The 17,620-nt window shown below is 36.9% G+C and overlaps 1 protein-coding gene across 9 annotated transcripts in view; it reads left to right on the top strand.

Moving 5' to 3' along the window:
• INPP4B (inositol polyphosphate-4-phosphatase type II B) overlaps positions 1–17,620 on the top strand; it is a 746,563-nt gene that overhangs the window by 533,369 nt on the left and 195,574 nt on the right. For all 9 annotated transcript variants that reach the window (XM_057725716.1, XM_057725717.1, XM_057725718.1 and 6 more), the window contains 2 exons: positions 5,328–5,439; positions 14,378–14,450. In XM_057725716.1, the coding sequence (XP_057581699.1) occupies positions 5,328–5,439; positions 14,378–14,450 (185 nt within the window). The remainder of the gene's footprint in view (positions 1–5,327; positions 5,440–14,377; positions 14,451–17,620) is intronic.

The following is a 17,620-nucleotide window of genomic DNA, read 5'->3' as shown; positions in this document are numbered from 1 at the left end:
TATATGGCTTCTGAAATTTGTGAGGTTCAGCCAGAATAGAGGTGTGTTTAGTCATACATACTTAAGTAGAACTCTCACTTCTCTGAGGGCGAAGTAAATCTAGCACTGCCAGATAAATGTATTCACTAGAAAGATAGTCAGAGTGTACTCACTCACTAACTCCATTTGTTTACTTGTGGCCTTTGCTTATTTTTCTGTCCAGGTGAGACCTTCATTTCCCAGTTACATGTCTAGATGGGTTAAATGCAAGGCATGTTTCCCAGAGGATGGTTCCTGTGCTTGGCCCCAAGGCTACTTTATATTCACTGGGATTGACAGTGCTGATGATGGTTTTCCCCTGGATATTTACAGAGTCACTTGTATCTCTGTGGCATTTTCAAAATAGAAGAGTTATTTACATGTTGCTGTTTAACATTTCCATGGGCTTTTTTCTTTCTTTCTTTTTGCTCTACTAAGGATGGTCCAGTAGGTGGTGAAGAAGTTTAGAGGAAAAGTGTCATTAAATTGTCTTTTGTTAGAAGACTGTTTCACATCTCTTTTCCTTCAGTCTTCTAAAATGTTTGTATGTTTTAGCATATGAGGTTGAATATTTCATTAGGAAGCATTACAGGAGTTATTTTAAAGGAAGATTTTAAAGAGCTTTAACCGCTAGTGTATTATGCATGCTGAAAACCTACGTGATAAGGAAGTGAAGACTTGTGTTGCTGAAATTTTCCCCTTCTCTGTCTTCCATCTTGTTGGCATAGTTAAATATTTAAGAATATCTGCTGAGGGAAATAGGAATTTGATGTTGTGATTGAAATAATGTAGCTGCCATGAACTATTCATCTTTTACTTCTCTTATAGCTCTCTGCATTAAGCAGTGGTAATGACCTGGCAAGAGACTGAAATGATAGTTTTTTTTTTTCTTCCTCATATAGATTGAGATAGTTATTTATTACTGCAGCCTGTTCTTACTGCCATATAAACTGCTAGGAAAGTGAATGAAGACCGCTTTTGTTTCTTAGTTCAGTCAAATTTGTATCCTTGTGAAAATGCTAAGATGCAGTGCTATAATGGCAGTGAAACATATACATATAAATTGGATACTACAAGGAAAACTGGCCCTTCTATTTGACTAGAAGCATTAAGTTACTTTCTAGGCTTGGCATCCATTTTGTTTGCTTCATTGGTTTTAGGGGAAGGTTGGAGGGGAAGGTGGTGGGTGAGGAGAGACTAGGATGTGCCAGAGATTTTTCCCAAGGCTGTATCAGCTCAGGAGAGCCTATGATGCCTGTGATGAGATCACATGATGGAATTCCAAGCACGTCAGAGCTGGAAGCTCGAGTGCTGATATGATAGCTGTCAGAGATTAACTCTTTGTTTTGCAGTAATGGAAACTGAAATCCAGAGAACTGAAGCAATATGTTATTGGTCACATAGCTAGTGAGCAGCTGAGTTGGAAGGAGTACTTCAGTTTCTTGCTTCTTAGCCCAGAAGTCTCTTTAATATATCTCCCATGCAGAGAGGATGAATTTCCATTAGATAAAAGTCAGTAGAATTTTGGTGATGAATAATGGTTAAGCAATTATTAGTGGCCTCTGAACTTGATGGGTGATGAATTGAAAGCATCACACTTAATGAATTTTTTCTAAGTTTTTTTCAATCACTTTTGAAACGGCTTTTGGAAACATGAAATAGGTATTTCAATTGACTTTCCTGATTGAAGAGACATGTTGGATATCCATGCTCTGTGGGTAGTAAATTGTTTCAGCGTAAATAGGAAAGTGCTTCTACTTTTTACATTCCTATTCACTGATGGGATGACCTATGCTTTTGTATGTCTTGGGATTCAGTTCTTAAGTTTATGACCTAAATTCCCCATTCTGTCTCCCACAAATCTGAGATGAAGAAGCATGCTTTAGGGTACTCAGAGCTTCTTATCCAAAATGGTTTTTGTTTTGTTTTTTTTCAAAAGGTTGTAGAATCCCTCTAGTATCCCTTAATCTACTGTGACACAGAGACTCAGTGAGCAAATGCTGTTGGAAAGAATGGCACCGATAGACTTGCTCAATGTAGGGTTGCCACGAATGTTCAATTTGTAAAAAAACAAACACAACATCTGTGAAGCTCCAAAAAAGCAGAGCACAATAAAACAAAGCACAATAAAACAAGATATACTGTATTTAAAAGTAGTGAGATTCTTTTTAATTTATTTTATTTTATTTTTTTAGTGTTTATGACAACACATTTTTGGTTTTTTTGTTTCTTTTTCTTTTTTTGTCTTTTTTTTCAGATCTTTATTGGAGTATAATTACTTTACAATATTGTGTTAGTTTCTGCTGTACAACAAAGTGAATCAGCGTATTTATCCCCATATGCCCTCCCAGGATGCTTTTCTAAAGGGAATAAATAAAGCTACAGTTCAGAAGCTTACTTCCATACTCCAATGGTACATTGCTTCTTCATCTAACTTTGGCACTTTGAAAGGTTCACTTGCATTGTAATTGGTTATAAACTTGTGTTCTTTGCACTACTAGGAATGTAAGCTTTTATAACATCATCTGTCATTACTAAGTCTTTGTAACTCTAATGAGCAGGTAATCACTCTTGAAATGCATGTGTCCTGAAATCCTGTAATCTTTTACTATAGTCTCAGATGCCCATTTTAGTAAAATTTCTAAAGAGGATTGAATTAAATATAATACATTAATGACAATAGCAATTTTGTTGCTACTGCTACTACTAGGATGAAGAGGAGGGGGTGTAGGAAGAAGCACTTATCTTGTGTAAATCATTGTGCTGAGAACTTTACATAAATCTTGTCACATTGTAATCCTTACAGCAAAATTATCATCTCCATTTTACAAAGGTTCGCATGGTTAAGGTCCTTGTCTAAGGTCATGAAGCTAGCAGATAACTCAAAATCCTGAGTTCACATTTTAGCTATTATTATATATATTGGTTTATTACCTAGTCCTGGGAGAGGCTGTGAGAAGTCTGTCCTCTCTTTCAAATCATCATGATGTTATTTGGTTTAGTTCAATGAAAAAAATTGAAAAGTTATATATAAGCTTTGTATACCTAGAAATTAAGCTCAGTTTGCTCAAGCAAAAGCTTTAAACAATGTCTATGAGGAGAAAAAGGTTTCTTTAATTGTTATTGATTATCAGTTTGGGGAACAAAGAAGTCTGGAAATTTCTAGAAAAAACTATGTGTAGTACCAGGGTGTTTATTAAAATCTTTATTTAACTATCAGGTACTGAAGAATTGTACAGAGATATGTCACATCATGATTTATGACAAGTTATTTTGTCATTTTCAAGTAGGAAAATGGTATAATTAATTATTAAAATCACCCCAGAATTAGAGCTAATGTAATTTTTTACAAAATCATAGATTATGCTGTCATCTGTGTATACATCTTCTTTGTAATGAATGCTTGGGTTTTCTGTATTAATTTAAAATAATTGATTTGATATTATGACTTACACTAACTTAAAAATCACCAAGAGGGACTTCCTAGGTGGCGCAGTGGTAAAGAATCCGCCTGCCAAGGCAGGGGACACGGGTTCGAGCCCTGCTCTGGGAAGATTCCACATGCCATGGAGCAACTAAGCCCGTGCACCACAACTATTGAGCCTGTGCTCTAGAGCCCGTGAGCCACAACTACTGAGCCCATGTGCCACAACTATTGAAGCCCACTTGCCTAGGGCCCATGCTCCACGACAAGAGAAGCCACTACAATGAGGAGCCTGCGCACCACAATGAAGAGTAGCCCCTGCACGCAGCAACTAGAGAAAGCCCATGTACAGCAACGAAGACCCAACGCAGCAAATAAATAAATAAAATAAATAAATAAATTTATAAAAAAATAAAATAAAATAAAATAAATAAAAATCACCAAGAAGCATTTTCATGTATTTTAGTAAGAACCTTAATATACTATTTAAGTAAACCACTTTTATATTTCTATGTACATAATCTTTATTTTATTACATTATGATATTAGCTATGTATATGTTACCAGAACTTTTCTATTTGTTTTCTTAAAAGCATAATTCAAAACGTGTTTAAATTTGCACTTTATATATTTTGAGAAAAACTTCCTTTGATCTGGCAACAATTGGGTTTCCTTTTCACCTAACTTATTCATTATTTTAATTAGCATTTTCGTAAACTACTTATACTAATTTTCCTATTCCTCTCTTCTGACATCTCTAGTAATAAAATAGTGACATTTTGAAGGAATTGGTTGAAAGACACCATTTGTATTCAGATTAAGGTTTAAAACAAATTTAAAAAATGACTACGTAAAGAAAATGATGTATCGCGTAACTAATATTAGTCAGGCTTACATATGTCACAGCAACACCTCATAGCAATGGGTGACTTGCTACCTATCTTCAAAATAAGTTTCAAAGGAAGAATATCATTATATATGACAGTGTTCCTATGACATGGTGTCACCATGTATTCTGTATATCCTCTTGCCCAGAAAAGAAAATTTGAGAATGAAGGATGGTGGTTGTTAATTTTATTTTTGGTTTTTGTTATTATTGTCAACCATCAGATTTGCTTGTTGATGGCAGTGATGATAATGAAAATCTTAATAATAAAATTGTCATCATAGAGTTGAGAAGAGTTGTTCAATGACCAGCAGACTTGAAGGTACAGACCTGGGTTTCTGGTTTTGCCAATTTATTTCCATGGATGAGTCTATCTTCCCGAGTCTCAGTTTCTTTATCTGAAAAAGTAATGGGTTATCATAAATGATCTCAGTGGTTAATTGCTGCTCTGCATGCACTGTAATTTTCTGATGTTTGCTGGGAGAGAATCTTCTTTACCTGGTCTCTGAGAAAGAAAAATGAAAAGTCACAAAATCAGATTTTATAGCTGATGACTGGGTCATAGAGAAATATAGGGTTATTCGTACTCTCTTCTATTTTATCTAGCTCTAGTTTCTATAACAGAGGGGCACAATATCCCATGTGATTGGTATAGAGGAGCCATGGCTGGTGGTGGTATAGGGACGTGGGGTTACCAAATAGGGCATGGATGCATGATCTTGGTGGCTACTCCTGAGAGCCTTGAGATGGTTTTACCTTCATAGGTAGCTTTTAACAGTCCATACACTTAGCACACCAATTCATGATTAATTTTCTTTGGAAATTATAAGCAACACCAACACTATTAACAGGTTTTGATGTATTTTAAGCAGATTTGTTTATTACAACCGATGCAGGTAAAAAGCAATGTTAGTGGTTTTCAGAAATAAACGTGATTGGACATATTTTCAGGGAAGAGAAGATTCTTACCTTTCCATTTCATTTATTTTTTGATTGCAGAACTTCAGATGGTGGCAAAGTTGTTGGCACCATAGAAGTCAGTGTCGTGAAGATGGGGGAGATTGAGGATGGGGGAGCCGACCACATCACGACAGATGTGCAGGGACAAAAGGTATGTCCCAGGCAGCTCACTGCACAAATTAAATTAGAAGCGACCAGCTTTGCCAGCTGCCTGCATCACCAGCACCTCTGTGGGGTATGAAATCTCATTATTCGCAAGCTAAATGAGAAATCAGCTTTGGAATGGGAGTACCCATGAGTGTGTCTCATCCTTGTAACCAGACGGCCCGTTTGCATGGAACTATGCAAAGCCATGCACCATTCAAAACACCTTTCTCTTCACAGCTGGCTCCCGTGTTGACACAACCTCTTCTCAGAGAAGTTACAATGAAAGTATTGATCACTGTTGCATTCTGCCGTAATTAACTCTATGTGAGATGCACAGAAGATTCTGAAAGGCCTATTGCCGAAAGTAACCACTTCTCTGCTCTCGAAATTCTCTTTGGGAAGAGATGGGGTTTGCATTTGGATTCCGTTGTTATGTGAAGGAGGACAGACTTAACCACTTTGTGCCTTATGAAGTTGCAGAGAGAGAAACAGGAAGTAGTAAATGGCGGAGGGAGAGCTCTGGAGGAGGAGAGATGCCAGTTGGAAGTGAAGCAGCTTCCTTAAAGCCCAGGATAAAAGCCCCAATGTCATCAATATCCAGGACTTTTATTTCTTTTCTACTTTCTTTTCTTGAAGAGAGAGACTTGATATAAGTATTAGGCTAAAGTCCTATCTTAAGAATGCAATTGTCTATTTTACTGAGGCACAGGGGGCAGATTTACAAACTATTAATAGTTTTTTTTCCAGGGAAATGAATTTGTTTATATAGTGGAATGCCTACCTTTTCACAAATGAGCATTTTTTAATGACAGTATTTTCTGGCTTAGTGTCCCTTATCTGGGAGCATGTTTTAATTTTTGGTACCAAGGAAACATCTATATTGGAGACAATGCTTATCTAACACTTAACAAATCATTAACTTTATCAAAAAAAAAAAAAGTCTAAACTGCCTTTCGAAAAAATGTTGTTCTTGCCCAGCATAGGCTAGGGTCTTACTGCTTCCCCAAACCTTGTTCTTCTCTGTTCCCCACTCTCCCTCAGAATATACTCCAGGTCACCATGAACATACTCCAATGAGGTCCAATGTTTGAATCAGGTTGCTTGCAAATGTCTGGGCCATGGTGAAGTTACACAGCAGATAGTCTTAGAATTTGTGTGTTTGAGTTTCCTGTCTTGTGGCTAGGGTGTCATTCAACCCTTGTTAACATAAGACTCCTACTAGTCATCACCACATGGATGCTTATAAGGAGGGAGGATTCCTAGGCTAAGAAGGTGAGGAGGGTGTGGGGCATGGGGACAGGATGAACTAAGGGCAGAAATAGGCAGATAGTTGTGCCTGGACCCACGGCAATGTGCCAGGAGACCAGGAACCAAAACACTTCCCATTTCAAAATAGGCCTGCTTTGCCTGTTCCCAGTCTATCACCAGCCACCTCTCTATTTTTCTCAAAGCTGGCTACCCCCTTGACTCCTTTATGATGTTGCTATCATGGGGTAGTGCAAATTGAATCATGTTCTTTTCATAAATAGAGAACCTGACACCCAGGAATATGTCCCACCAAAGTCCTACATAATGTTTCTGACTTAGTAATATGAACTTAAAAAAAATTAAGACTTAACTGAGCTGTTCTAGAAATAGGAGGTGGTGGTGTCAGCAAGTACCTTGTAGAAGTCATAAGTGGACTAAAATGAGAAACACATCAAGCAGTGTTGGTTTTAGCTCTGTCCTGTCTGTATTCTTAGTAAACCTTGACCTCTTGGGAAGTTTTTTATAGAGTTACTGTAAACCCCATTGGCAATCCCTAGGAATAGTCATGAAGAACATATATTAAGGTCCACTCTGCATGTCTTGGTATTTTTAAAAGTATGGTCAGAATCATCAGAGGTGTTTGTTAGAAATTCAAGTGTGGAGACCCTTTTGCAGATCTGCTAAATCAGAATCTCTATGAAGGGTATTAACATAATCCGTTACTAATAGTGATTTAAGTCCTGAAGTTAGTCAATGGCAGAAATACATGAAAAGACAAAGTAACTGAAATTGAGGTCATCCCTAAAGCAACATCCCTCTCCCTGGTTTGTGTGAATGGGGGAGAAATGGAACTACTCTTAACACCAAAGTCATGTAATGAGTGACGCATGTTATCTCTCATTTATAAGGAGCAGATAAAAGATTAATACCTACGTTAATCAACTTGGGCTGTCATAATAAAATACCACAGCGAGTGACTTAGACAACAGAAATTTATTTTCTCATAGTTCTGAAAGGCCACGAGGTCCCAGATCACAGTGCCAAATGATTCGGTTCCTGGTGAATGCTCTCTTCCTGGCTTGCAGATTTCTTGCTGTGTCCTCACAAGGCTTTTCCTTGGCACAGATGCATAGAGAGAGAGAGAGCGAACTCTGGTGTCTCCTCCTTTTTTTGTAAGGACAGCAGCCCTGGCATTAAAGTCCCACTCTTACAACATCATTTAACTTTAATTACCTCTGTAAAGGTCTTATCTCCAAATACTGTCACATGGGACATTAGGACTTCAACATATGAATTCTGAGGAACAGGATTCAGTTCATAACAATACCCCTGATATAAAATACTACATTTTAATCTTGAATCTTACATAACCTCCAGAGCATGGAATAAAATATAAATGAAAATCCAAACACTTTCTTATCACGTACATTTACTTACTTGTTTCCTAAAACCGTATTATTATGTATTTTTTATCAAGGGGAGATTGTGCAGAGGGTCATTCATCATATTTTACTGGTTCAAACTTCTGTTTGGTATATGCATAAATAGAAAAGAGCATCCAGTGTTAAGCTCACATAGCAGTAGAAAGAAAAATTCAGAACATTGTCCTTTTACAAAGCAAACATATTAGGTGAAATATCACATTGGGTAAACAAAACTTTTTTTAAATTTTGGGATCATCTTTAACTCCTTTCTTCCTCTTATACTTACAGTCAGTATGTCAGCAAATTCTGTTGATTTTGACTTCTAAATAAATCCAGAACCCTGCAACTCATGACCCCTTCACTGTGACCAGCATTGTCTGTCACCTAGATTTTTGCAGTAGTCTCTTCAGTGTCTCCCTGACTCCCTTCCTTCTCCTTCCCTGCCACCCCTGCCACCATCATAGTCTGCTCTCAGCAGAGCACTTACTAAAATGTCATACAGAACGTGTCATTTCTCTGGTGGCCTCTCATCTCCCTGAAGGTTTAAACCCAAATCCTCACTTCAAGTCCTGCAAGTGTTGGCCCCCTTCACAACCTTCACCTCCTCCTCTGCTCCTCATTTTTGTTCATTTCAGTCCAGCCACACTGTCTTCTTTGCTGCTCCTTAAACGGTCCAGGTATATTTCCAGCCTGGGTCCTTGAACTTTGTTATTCAATCTACCTGTGAAGCATTTTTCCCAGTAACTGTGCTTCAGTCCTTCACTTCCTCTGGTCTTTATACAAAATCACTTTCTCACCAAAGCCTTCTCTGCCACCGTGTCTAAAACTGCAACACCAACCCCAAACTGTCCATCACTCTTCTCTGCATCATTTTTTGTCCTTAGTACTTATTGCTGTCCAACATCATATATATGTTTTTTTTTATCTCATGTATTGTTTATTTCCCTCACTAGAGTTAAACTTCCTGAGAGAAAGATATTTGTCTATTCTGTCCTCTCTTTTACCCTCAGTGTCCAGAACAGAGCCTGACACAAGAAAAATGAATGAATGAATAAATGAAGTCCATTTTACTTTGAAGAAATTAAATCCAGATTTGTTTCCTAGAAGGGAAAATATTTGGCTACATATAGTGCTGTACAAACTGACTAGTCAATAAATAAAAAGTGTAATAAGGTTGTAGTGAAGAGTATAGGATTGTGAAGGAAAGAGGAAGACATTAAATTAAAAAAACCTTTGAAGTAAGTAGTCAAGAAAAAAAATGCTACTAAAGAAAGGCGAACTAGGAAACAAAATCATCAATCAGGTGACAGATGAGAAAACTCATATAAGTAACAGCCAACAGGATCAACTGAGAGAGCCCCAGAGATGCCTGGGCTTGTTAGGACAGGAGGGTTAACAATCCTCCCATGAGGCTGGTTAAACCCACCTCCTGCCTTGCCTCCCCCTTTGCTTAATGTCTATATTTTATATTTTATCTGAGAGCACAGAACTAATGATTAAACTGGTGGTGACTTCTACAGAAAGAATGAAAATGCCTTATTTATGACCACAGCAAAAATGGTATAAGTGCAGTAATACTATGTCTCCCTTTGACTATAAATCTAATCCAATTAGTCTTTTAATGACCTGCTGCTCTTAGGTTATTTTGACCCCATTCTTTGAAGAGGTATTTTAAGTGGACGTTCATCAGACTTCATCAGGGAAACACTATAGAGTTCTTGTGTAGCTAAGGAGCAGTCTCAAAAGGTTGCCTCCCTTTATTTACCCCAAATATAAAATTGAAAAAAATACAACAGGCCTTGATTATCTTTATAGAATATTAAAAGGCATATACTACTCATCATTTGTTCATCAAGCAATACTACCTTCTTTGTTCTAGGCATTGGACTAGGTTCTGGATGTTAAGTAATGAACCAAATAGACACAGATGCTGCCTTCTGGGGAAGTAACAGTAACAAATAAGAAAGCAATATACTGTTGATCAGATGGTGCTGTATGCTACGGGAAAAATAAGACAAGGTGCAATGACTAGGGAGTGCTGGGCTGTGGCTGTCTTAAACTGGATGGTCAAGGATAGATTCTCTGGCAATGTGATATTCGAGCTGAAATGTGCAGGAAACAAGGGAACAAGGCATGTGGATGTCTGAGAGGAACAAGAATTGTAGGTAGAGTGAATAGCAAGAGCAAAGGTCTTGAGGTGACAAGATGCTTGTTGTGTTGAAGGAACAGCAAGGAGGCAAGTGTGGTTGAAACTGAGGGGTCAAGGAGGAAAGTGGTAGGAGTTGAGGACAAAGGTTCATGGGGCGGGGAAGACCAACTTCCTTGAAGACATTAGACTCTGGGCTACATGTAAAGACAGTTGAGGAATTGTGAGTATGGGTGTGAAATCTGATTCATGTTTAAGAGGACCATTCTGGCTGCTGTGTTGAGTAGGGCCTGAAAGGAGGCAAGGACAGAAGAATGGGGCCTAGATATTGTGAAGATTCAGGGTAGAAATGCAGATGAGCTGGATCAGGGTGGTACTGATGGAGAAAGCAAAACATGGCCAGACTCCAGAGGGAAAGGATAGCCGAAGACTAGAATTACCATTTTCTCAAAAACCCTGAGAGAAGCAGCTGGAGGAAAATTGGAGATTCCGGGATGTTACATTTGATGTTCCTTTTAGACATCCAAGTATAGAAGTATCTAAGCAGCTGGAGGTTCAAGTCAGAATTCAGGTGAGATGTCCAGGCTAGAATTATATATTTGTGAGTCAACAAATGATATTTGGATGGTATTTAAACCATGAGACTGAATGAGATCACAAAAGCTTAGCAATTCTCATATTTTACACCCTTCAAATTTATATTTATGTGCATTTTATCTATTGATAATTACTGTATTAGAGATTTTGCTTATTTGGAGCATAGCTGTAGACATTTATCATATTAGAAAATCAAGCAAGAAATGTTTAAAACAGAAGAGTAAATAAGATCACATACAATTAGCTGTCATGATTGTGTCACATAGCCTCTAGACGATTCTACTATCTGCTTGTAAGAGAAAGAGAAGGAAACAGGACTTCCCTGGCGGGCCAGTAGTTAGGACTCCATGCTCTCACTGCTGGGGGCATGCGTTCAATCCCTGATTGGGCAACTAAGATTCCCCCAAGCCCCGTGGCTGCCAAAAAAAAAAAAGAAAAGAAAAGAAAAGAAAAAGAGAGAGAGAGAAGGAAACAGACAAATAATACTTTAGTATTAATATGAAAATAAAGTTGGCTTCGCCCTGTGCCAGATTCTACAAAAGATGCAAAGACCAAAGTTATCAGGGACTTCCAGGAGACTCCAGACCAAACTTTGAGAGCCATGATTGATGGAATAAACTCACAGATGTGAAAGTACTTGGCCATGAAGTGTTGGTCTTGATGGATTCATACAGAGCTTTATGATTATTGTTCATACAATATTGCCAATTTTCTAGCCCAGTGCATGGCAAATTGATATGTTAGCTGAGAGTCAAAATCATTTAGCTCCAAGAATTTTACATATCTTATGTTTCTCCTGCTTGGCCACACTTACCATCAAATGACACTTTTAAAATTTTTAATCAAAATCAATAGGCTTATGGTGCTGCATCTGGTACAAAAAGCATGTGATGTTTGTTATTCCTGCTCAGAATCACAAATGTAAAGTCATTACATTGAGAGCACACACCATGGAAGTGTGTAATGCTGCAAATATCCATCGTAATAATAGCCATGAATAGTAGCAACAGTGAACCTTCTTAAGCACAGATTCCACGTTATTTCCATCTTTGTATTCTTGGTAGCAACCAGCACAGTATAAAAATGATTCTACAGTCAATGTAAAAAGAAAAAGTAAAAAAAAAAAAAAAAATAGCCTAAGGAAATAAGAAATAAGGTTCTTGGCTTCGAAAACGTTCAATCTAAATAAATAGAGACACAAAAGGTGCACTCAGGAAACAATTGAAGAAAATAATTACCAAGTCCAAACATGAAAATATTAATTTAGTAAATATTTATTGGATATTTTCTGTTTATGTCCCATGAATTTAAATCGTGAGAGCATTCTGAATAGGAGAGCTGTAAAATACAAAGTAAGAATATTAGTTTAAAATTGTACTAAATATCAGCCTTTCAGTGTGGATGGAAGATATGAATATATAAAAGTCACATGCCTGCATTCATTTGGTGAAATAAAACAGGCCTTTTGTTAGGAAACAGAAAGTTATCTTTGATTTCAAAGAGGCAGGGTTGCCTGTACAAAGGGAAGCAGTTTCTCAGGATAATAGCCTGATTTCTGTGAATTATGGACTTCTTCACCAAAAAGGTTTAATCTAAACCATTCCTATGAGTTATATTGTAGATGATGATCTTCTATGGGAAAGGAAGATGACTTAGAGATGAATACCTAGTTATTATGTGGAAGGATGTCAGGGACAAAGCGTGAAAGCATTTGAGAACCAGTCTGAGAATATTGGATTTGATTGGACACTAAATAACCATTACACATTCTAGAACAGAACATTGATATGATAAATATAATGTTTACAAAGATTACTGTTACAGTCCTATGTAGGCTGAAAGAAGTCAAGAAAACTGGAAAAAGGAGAAATAAAGAATCTTAAGTATGTCCAAGCGTCCTTGCACATTGCTGTAGTGCTTTGGGAAGTGCATCTCCAAAACAGCTGTGGATTAAAAGAAGGGATCACCTCTGACTTCTGGTTGGTTGGGAAAATGATTTAGAGAACACTAAATTTTAAGAGCTGTTTGTGGCTATTCATTCTTTCAGTAAACTAGGATCTCAGAATAAGCACTAAAGAAATTATGAAACCACATTTTTCTCCATCAAGAAATTTCCTGAGTAATGTGATGAATGTTATGATAGAAGAATGAGTAGTGGGCTTTAAGAATGCAGAAAGTAACATTTAAATCAATGTTCTAAGTTTTTTGTCTTCCTTCTCAAAATGCTCCAGGGACATATACATTCCATCATGAACAGTGACCTTGGTGGTTGTGAATCTCGGAGTGGGGGGGTGGGCGGGGAGGCAGTCCCCAGAGGAGAAAGGGAGGTGGGTCACAAATAGAACCATTAGGAAATAGCTCAGACAATTCTGATAAATCCTACTAGGGAGGGCAGTCTGAGCCCTTGGAGTCTCTTAACAACACCGTGCTTGCTACAGAAGGATGGCTGTTTTCCTTAGAACTCTTCACCCAAAGAACTTTCTGGGTTTTTGTCTGTTTTGTTTTTGTTTGCGTTTATTTGTTTATGTCCAGTGTATTTGCTTGAAGTATTCACTTTCCTCCTTTTCCCAGCCTTCCTCTTTTTTAGGGGGTTGGGGAGGGGCAGGGAGGGACTGGAGATAGAAGGAAACTCATTTGAAAAAATATATACTTGTCTCTGTGTGAAAACAGGCCTCTTGTCAACCTCCTGGGGCCAGAAAAGTTTTGCTTCCTCTGTCAGTTACAGTTTCACAGGAAGTTGAAGAGAGTCCCATGCTTAGGGATGGCTTATCTGAGATAGTCTCTCCCAGCCATGGTTCACTCTTTAGGAACATTGCAATGTGCTCTCTGTGTCTCCCTTCTCTCCTTCTGCCCAGAGAAGTGCTGGTTCTGTAAAATCATGAGCTGCATCTGTTTATCACAGATTAATAGATCTATGATCTCTGGACCAGCTTATTTATAAATTGCTTATTCATAAATCAGACATCAGCTTATCTATAAAGTGTCCTTATACTTTATGAGCAAGTGTTTGCATCATTTTGCCAGAGACAAAAATCTCCTTTTCGCCTTATGAAATTAGATGCTGTAACATATTTTCTTTTATTTAAAGTTGCCTTTGCTTAAAAGCTAGAAAATAATTTGCTTTTTACTGATCCAAAATCAACCCAGGTGACAGAAATACAAAGCCATTCAGCTTGTCATAGGTGATTTGCTATAGTAGGAACCTATCTCTAGCATGTTGGGGACAATTCTTTTCCACAAAGAAAATACAAACTTTCTTTCCCAAGTAGTCTTTAACTAGAACTGAATTGTAGTATGTAATTGTATAATATAATCATATTATATGTAAATGTAAGTAAATAATCACAAGTTAAACAAGGTTCATTGTAAAAATAAGGGTGAAAGTAGTTACACAAAAAAGTCTTGTTCAAAAATTTTGGAAACCATGTGTAAGGCCTCATGTTTTGCAAATAAAAAAAAGAATCTCATTTCTTATTTGATAATTTTCAAACATGTTTTCTTTTCCTTTTTATTTTATTCCTTCTTAGTGTGCACTGGTATGTGAATGTACAGCCCCAGAAAGTGTGAGCAGAAAAGATAACTTACCTTTTCTGAATGCAGGTATGTACCTCACTTTTGGAAAATTGCATTCATTTCATATGAACATACATTTTAATTCTCTATGAACTCAATACTGAATCTGAGCAGCGTTCTCACAGAACCATTGTAAACACTTATTAAATATTGGTAATCCTGGGAGTCCACAGAGTGAGGGTAGATTTGACAATTCCATAAGAAAAATCTATAATATGTATAATATTATAATATACATATAAATATCTTGACTGTATGGCAAAGCAAATTCCTTTTAGCTATTGGATTTTGTATTATCTGAAATGAAACATTAGAAGATGGAGTATTAGAAATATGAAGCTCTTAATTAGTTTGAGATTTAGTTTATTAGTTTTAATAAAGTTATTAAAACAGTATGTATATGGATTCAGTAGGAAAAATTCATACACACATTTGTACATTCCTGTGTCTGTGTGTATACATATATATGTGTGTGTGTGTGTGTGTATGTAGTGTTACTTATAGTAATATATTTGAATTTCAACAAGGCATGAAACAATGTGATAAATGGTGATTTTGAGATATCTGGTACAGTTACCAAATCTGTGATAATATATATGTAAATTATGGAACTGATTTTTGAATGATAACATAAATTATGTTACTGTTAGTGATAATAAAAAGTGACAGGCGAGATGCTAAATGCCTCCTATGCCTTGCCTTCCCTTGCTTTCTGATGGGTGCTATGGAGGAGGCACTGTTATTATCTCCATTTTACAGATGAGGAAATTGCTCAAGGTCACTACCTGGTGAATAGCAGGTCCAGAATTTAAATCCAGTTTTAATCCCAAGGCCTTTGAATTACCAGGTCATGCTATTACTAAAAAGCCATTAATTAACAAGTTGGTGTAACAATGGAATAAATCTTAATATTTTTCTAGCCTTGCTATGTTGTGCATTTCAACAGTGACATGGATAGCATGATAATCAGATTAACGAGTGATACAAACTTCAAAGGCTTACTAATACATAACCCCTAAACTATTAGCAATTTTCCCCTGCAAGAAGTCGCTAATAATAGGGGATAGAGAAAGACAGGAAAGCTTTTGACTCAAAGAACTCAAAATAAAATATAGCAACCAAAATCCCATTAAATGTACTTATTACAATGAAGGATTAAACCAAAGAAAAACAGCTGCTTCTCAACCTATGAGCATGTGTTAAAAGCATATGAAATGTTTTTTAAAAAATTTTATTAAGGATGTAATATCAGGAGGGATATGCATTAAACAGTGAAGAGGCTACCCGGACAGCTAGACCAGCCATGTACCATAAAGTACTCGACAAGTTATCCGCGTGGGTAAAATAACTAATGTATCCTCAAAGGGTCTTCCTCACATACATTTTTTTTCACCTGAAAGTTGACCACACCTTTAGTCTTTTATTTCAGTATATCCAGATAATCTATTTAATTTACCAAATGTCAATTTTGAGAAATAAAATTGAATGTGGGAGATATTATGTCCATGTTAAATACAGTTTGAATGAATCAAATTATCGTCAACACCATCTACACTGTAATTGTAAGACACTTTTTAAGTGATTCACTCATGTGAACCTTGTAACTTTTTGTGCATACAAAGAGAAATGCCATTTTAAAATACGGATTGGTTTAATATAAATTTCCAAGAGAGAGAAAAATGGCTCTCAGAGTAAAAAAAATATATCACCTAAGGAAGAAGAAATAAAGGGAACATAGTGAAAAATAAATCTGCACCTCCTGATCCTTCTGCCATAAAATCTGCAAAGCATGCATCCTGGAAGTGTACTGAGTCTTCAAAATTATTAGGGTGCAATTCCTAACGTGTAAATTGTATTGTGATGAAGACAAGAGACATGGAAGTGATGGAAGCATCTGCATTTTGCAATTTAAATATATTCACTTAGTGAAGTGAACGATGATTGATTACTGCTTTTCCCTTTTCCTGGAGGTGACAGTTTTGGTGGTGATTCTCCAAGTAGCTCCAATGATATTTCTCAATATCCTTAGTCCAGATAATCCAGAGCTGCCCTTGGAACCTAGAATATTTGACACAAATATTTTCTATGAGCTTTCTTATATTAGGGAAAAATAAAATTAAACGACAGTCAAATGTTATAAAATATTTTTAATTATTTTAAAATACAACTAAGTGCCATATATGAAATGTTTGTGTTCAAAATCTAAAATGGTGTTGTGCACATATAGAATACGTAGCTAGAATATGCACCTATGCCTTTGGTCTGTGTACCTTGGTCTTTTGTTCTATTTATTTATCTATCTAAACTGAGCAACTTTGGAATTAATCCATTATATTCCCATGTGGTATTTTTTTTCAAAATCCGTAGGCGAAGGGAGCCATTGACATTCTTCTCAAGTGTTTGTATTCATGTATTACATGGAACTTGCCAGTCTCAAGTGAGTTATGACGTTCTCACTGAGCGAGTGCAAGAGGATGTCATAGCTCATAGCTGCTCTTCACTATTCTATTTATATCTCTAGAGGTTTTATGCATAACTTGGGGAAATTCACTTATCTATTGTGAGACCAGAAAGATGAAGCTCTTCCCCTTGGGCCTCACCTTTTTCAAGCCCTGTTTGCCTCTTAAGTTGAATGTGTATGTTGGGAGCCTGGGGAGTTGAGGGCAGGAGGAGAAAAAAGATGAGGAGGAGGAGAGGGGCAAAATTTACAATTCCATTAAAAAGATATATAAGTACCTTAGCTATAACAGAAGATGAATTCCTTTGAGCTGTTGGATTTTATAGTCTCTGAAACAGGAAACGCACTAGAAGATATAGTATTAGAATTGTGAGGTTCTCATTTCCTTCGATTTTATAATTCTATAGTTCATCAAATAAAGTTGTTAAAATAGTAGATTTACCTCTTTAATTATTGGTTTTTTCACTTAAGCAAAATGGTAGTGAGAACACTTAATGCTGTTTGTTGTTGGGGTGTTGTGTGGGGGATGAGGGTAGGGGACGTTAATTTTGAACATAGGGAAGTGTAGATGGCCGGATCTCTTCCTTGGTCACAGAATTGGGTGGCCTACTAAGTCACATCAACTGAGGTGCCTTGTCCACAGCAGAACAGGAACAAATGGGCTCTGCTTGTGTTACTATTAGAGCACTGGACAGGCTCTTCTGAAGAAATGATGTCACAGCCTAAATTTGCTAACCAG

Source organism: Hippopotamus amphibius, chromosome 3 (assembly GCF_030028045.1).
Source record: "Hippopotamus amphibius kiboko isolate mHipAmp2 chromosome 3, mHipAmp2.hap2, whole genome shotgun sequence".
Lineage (NCBI taxonomy): Eukaryota > Metazoa > Chordata > Mammalia > Artiodactyla > Hippopotamidae > Hippopotamus > Hippopotamus amphibius.
This window is presented reverse-complemented; position numbering and strand designations above follow the sequence as displayed.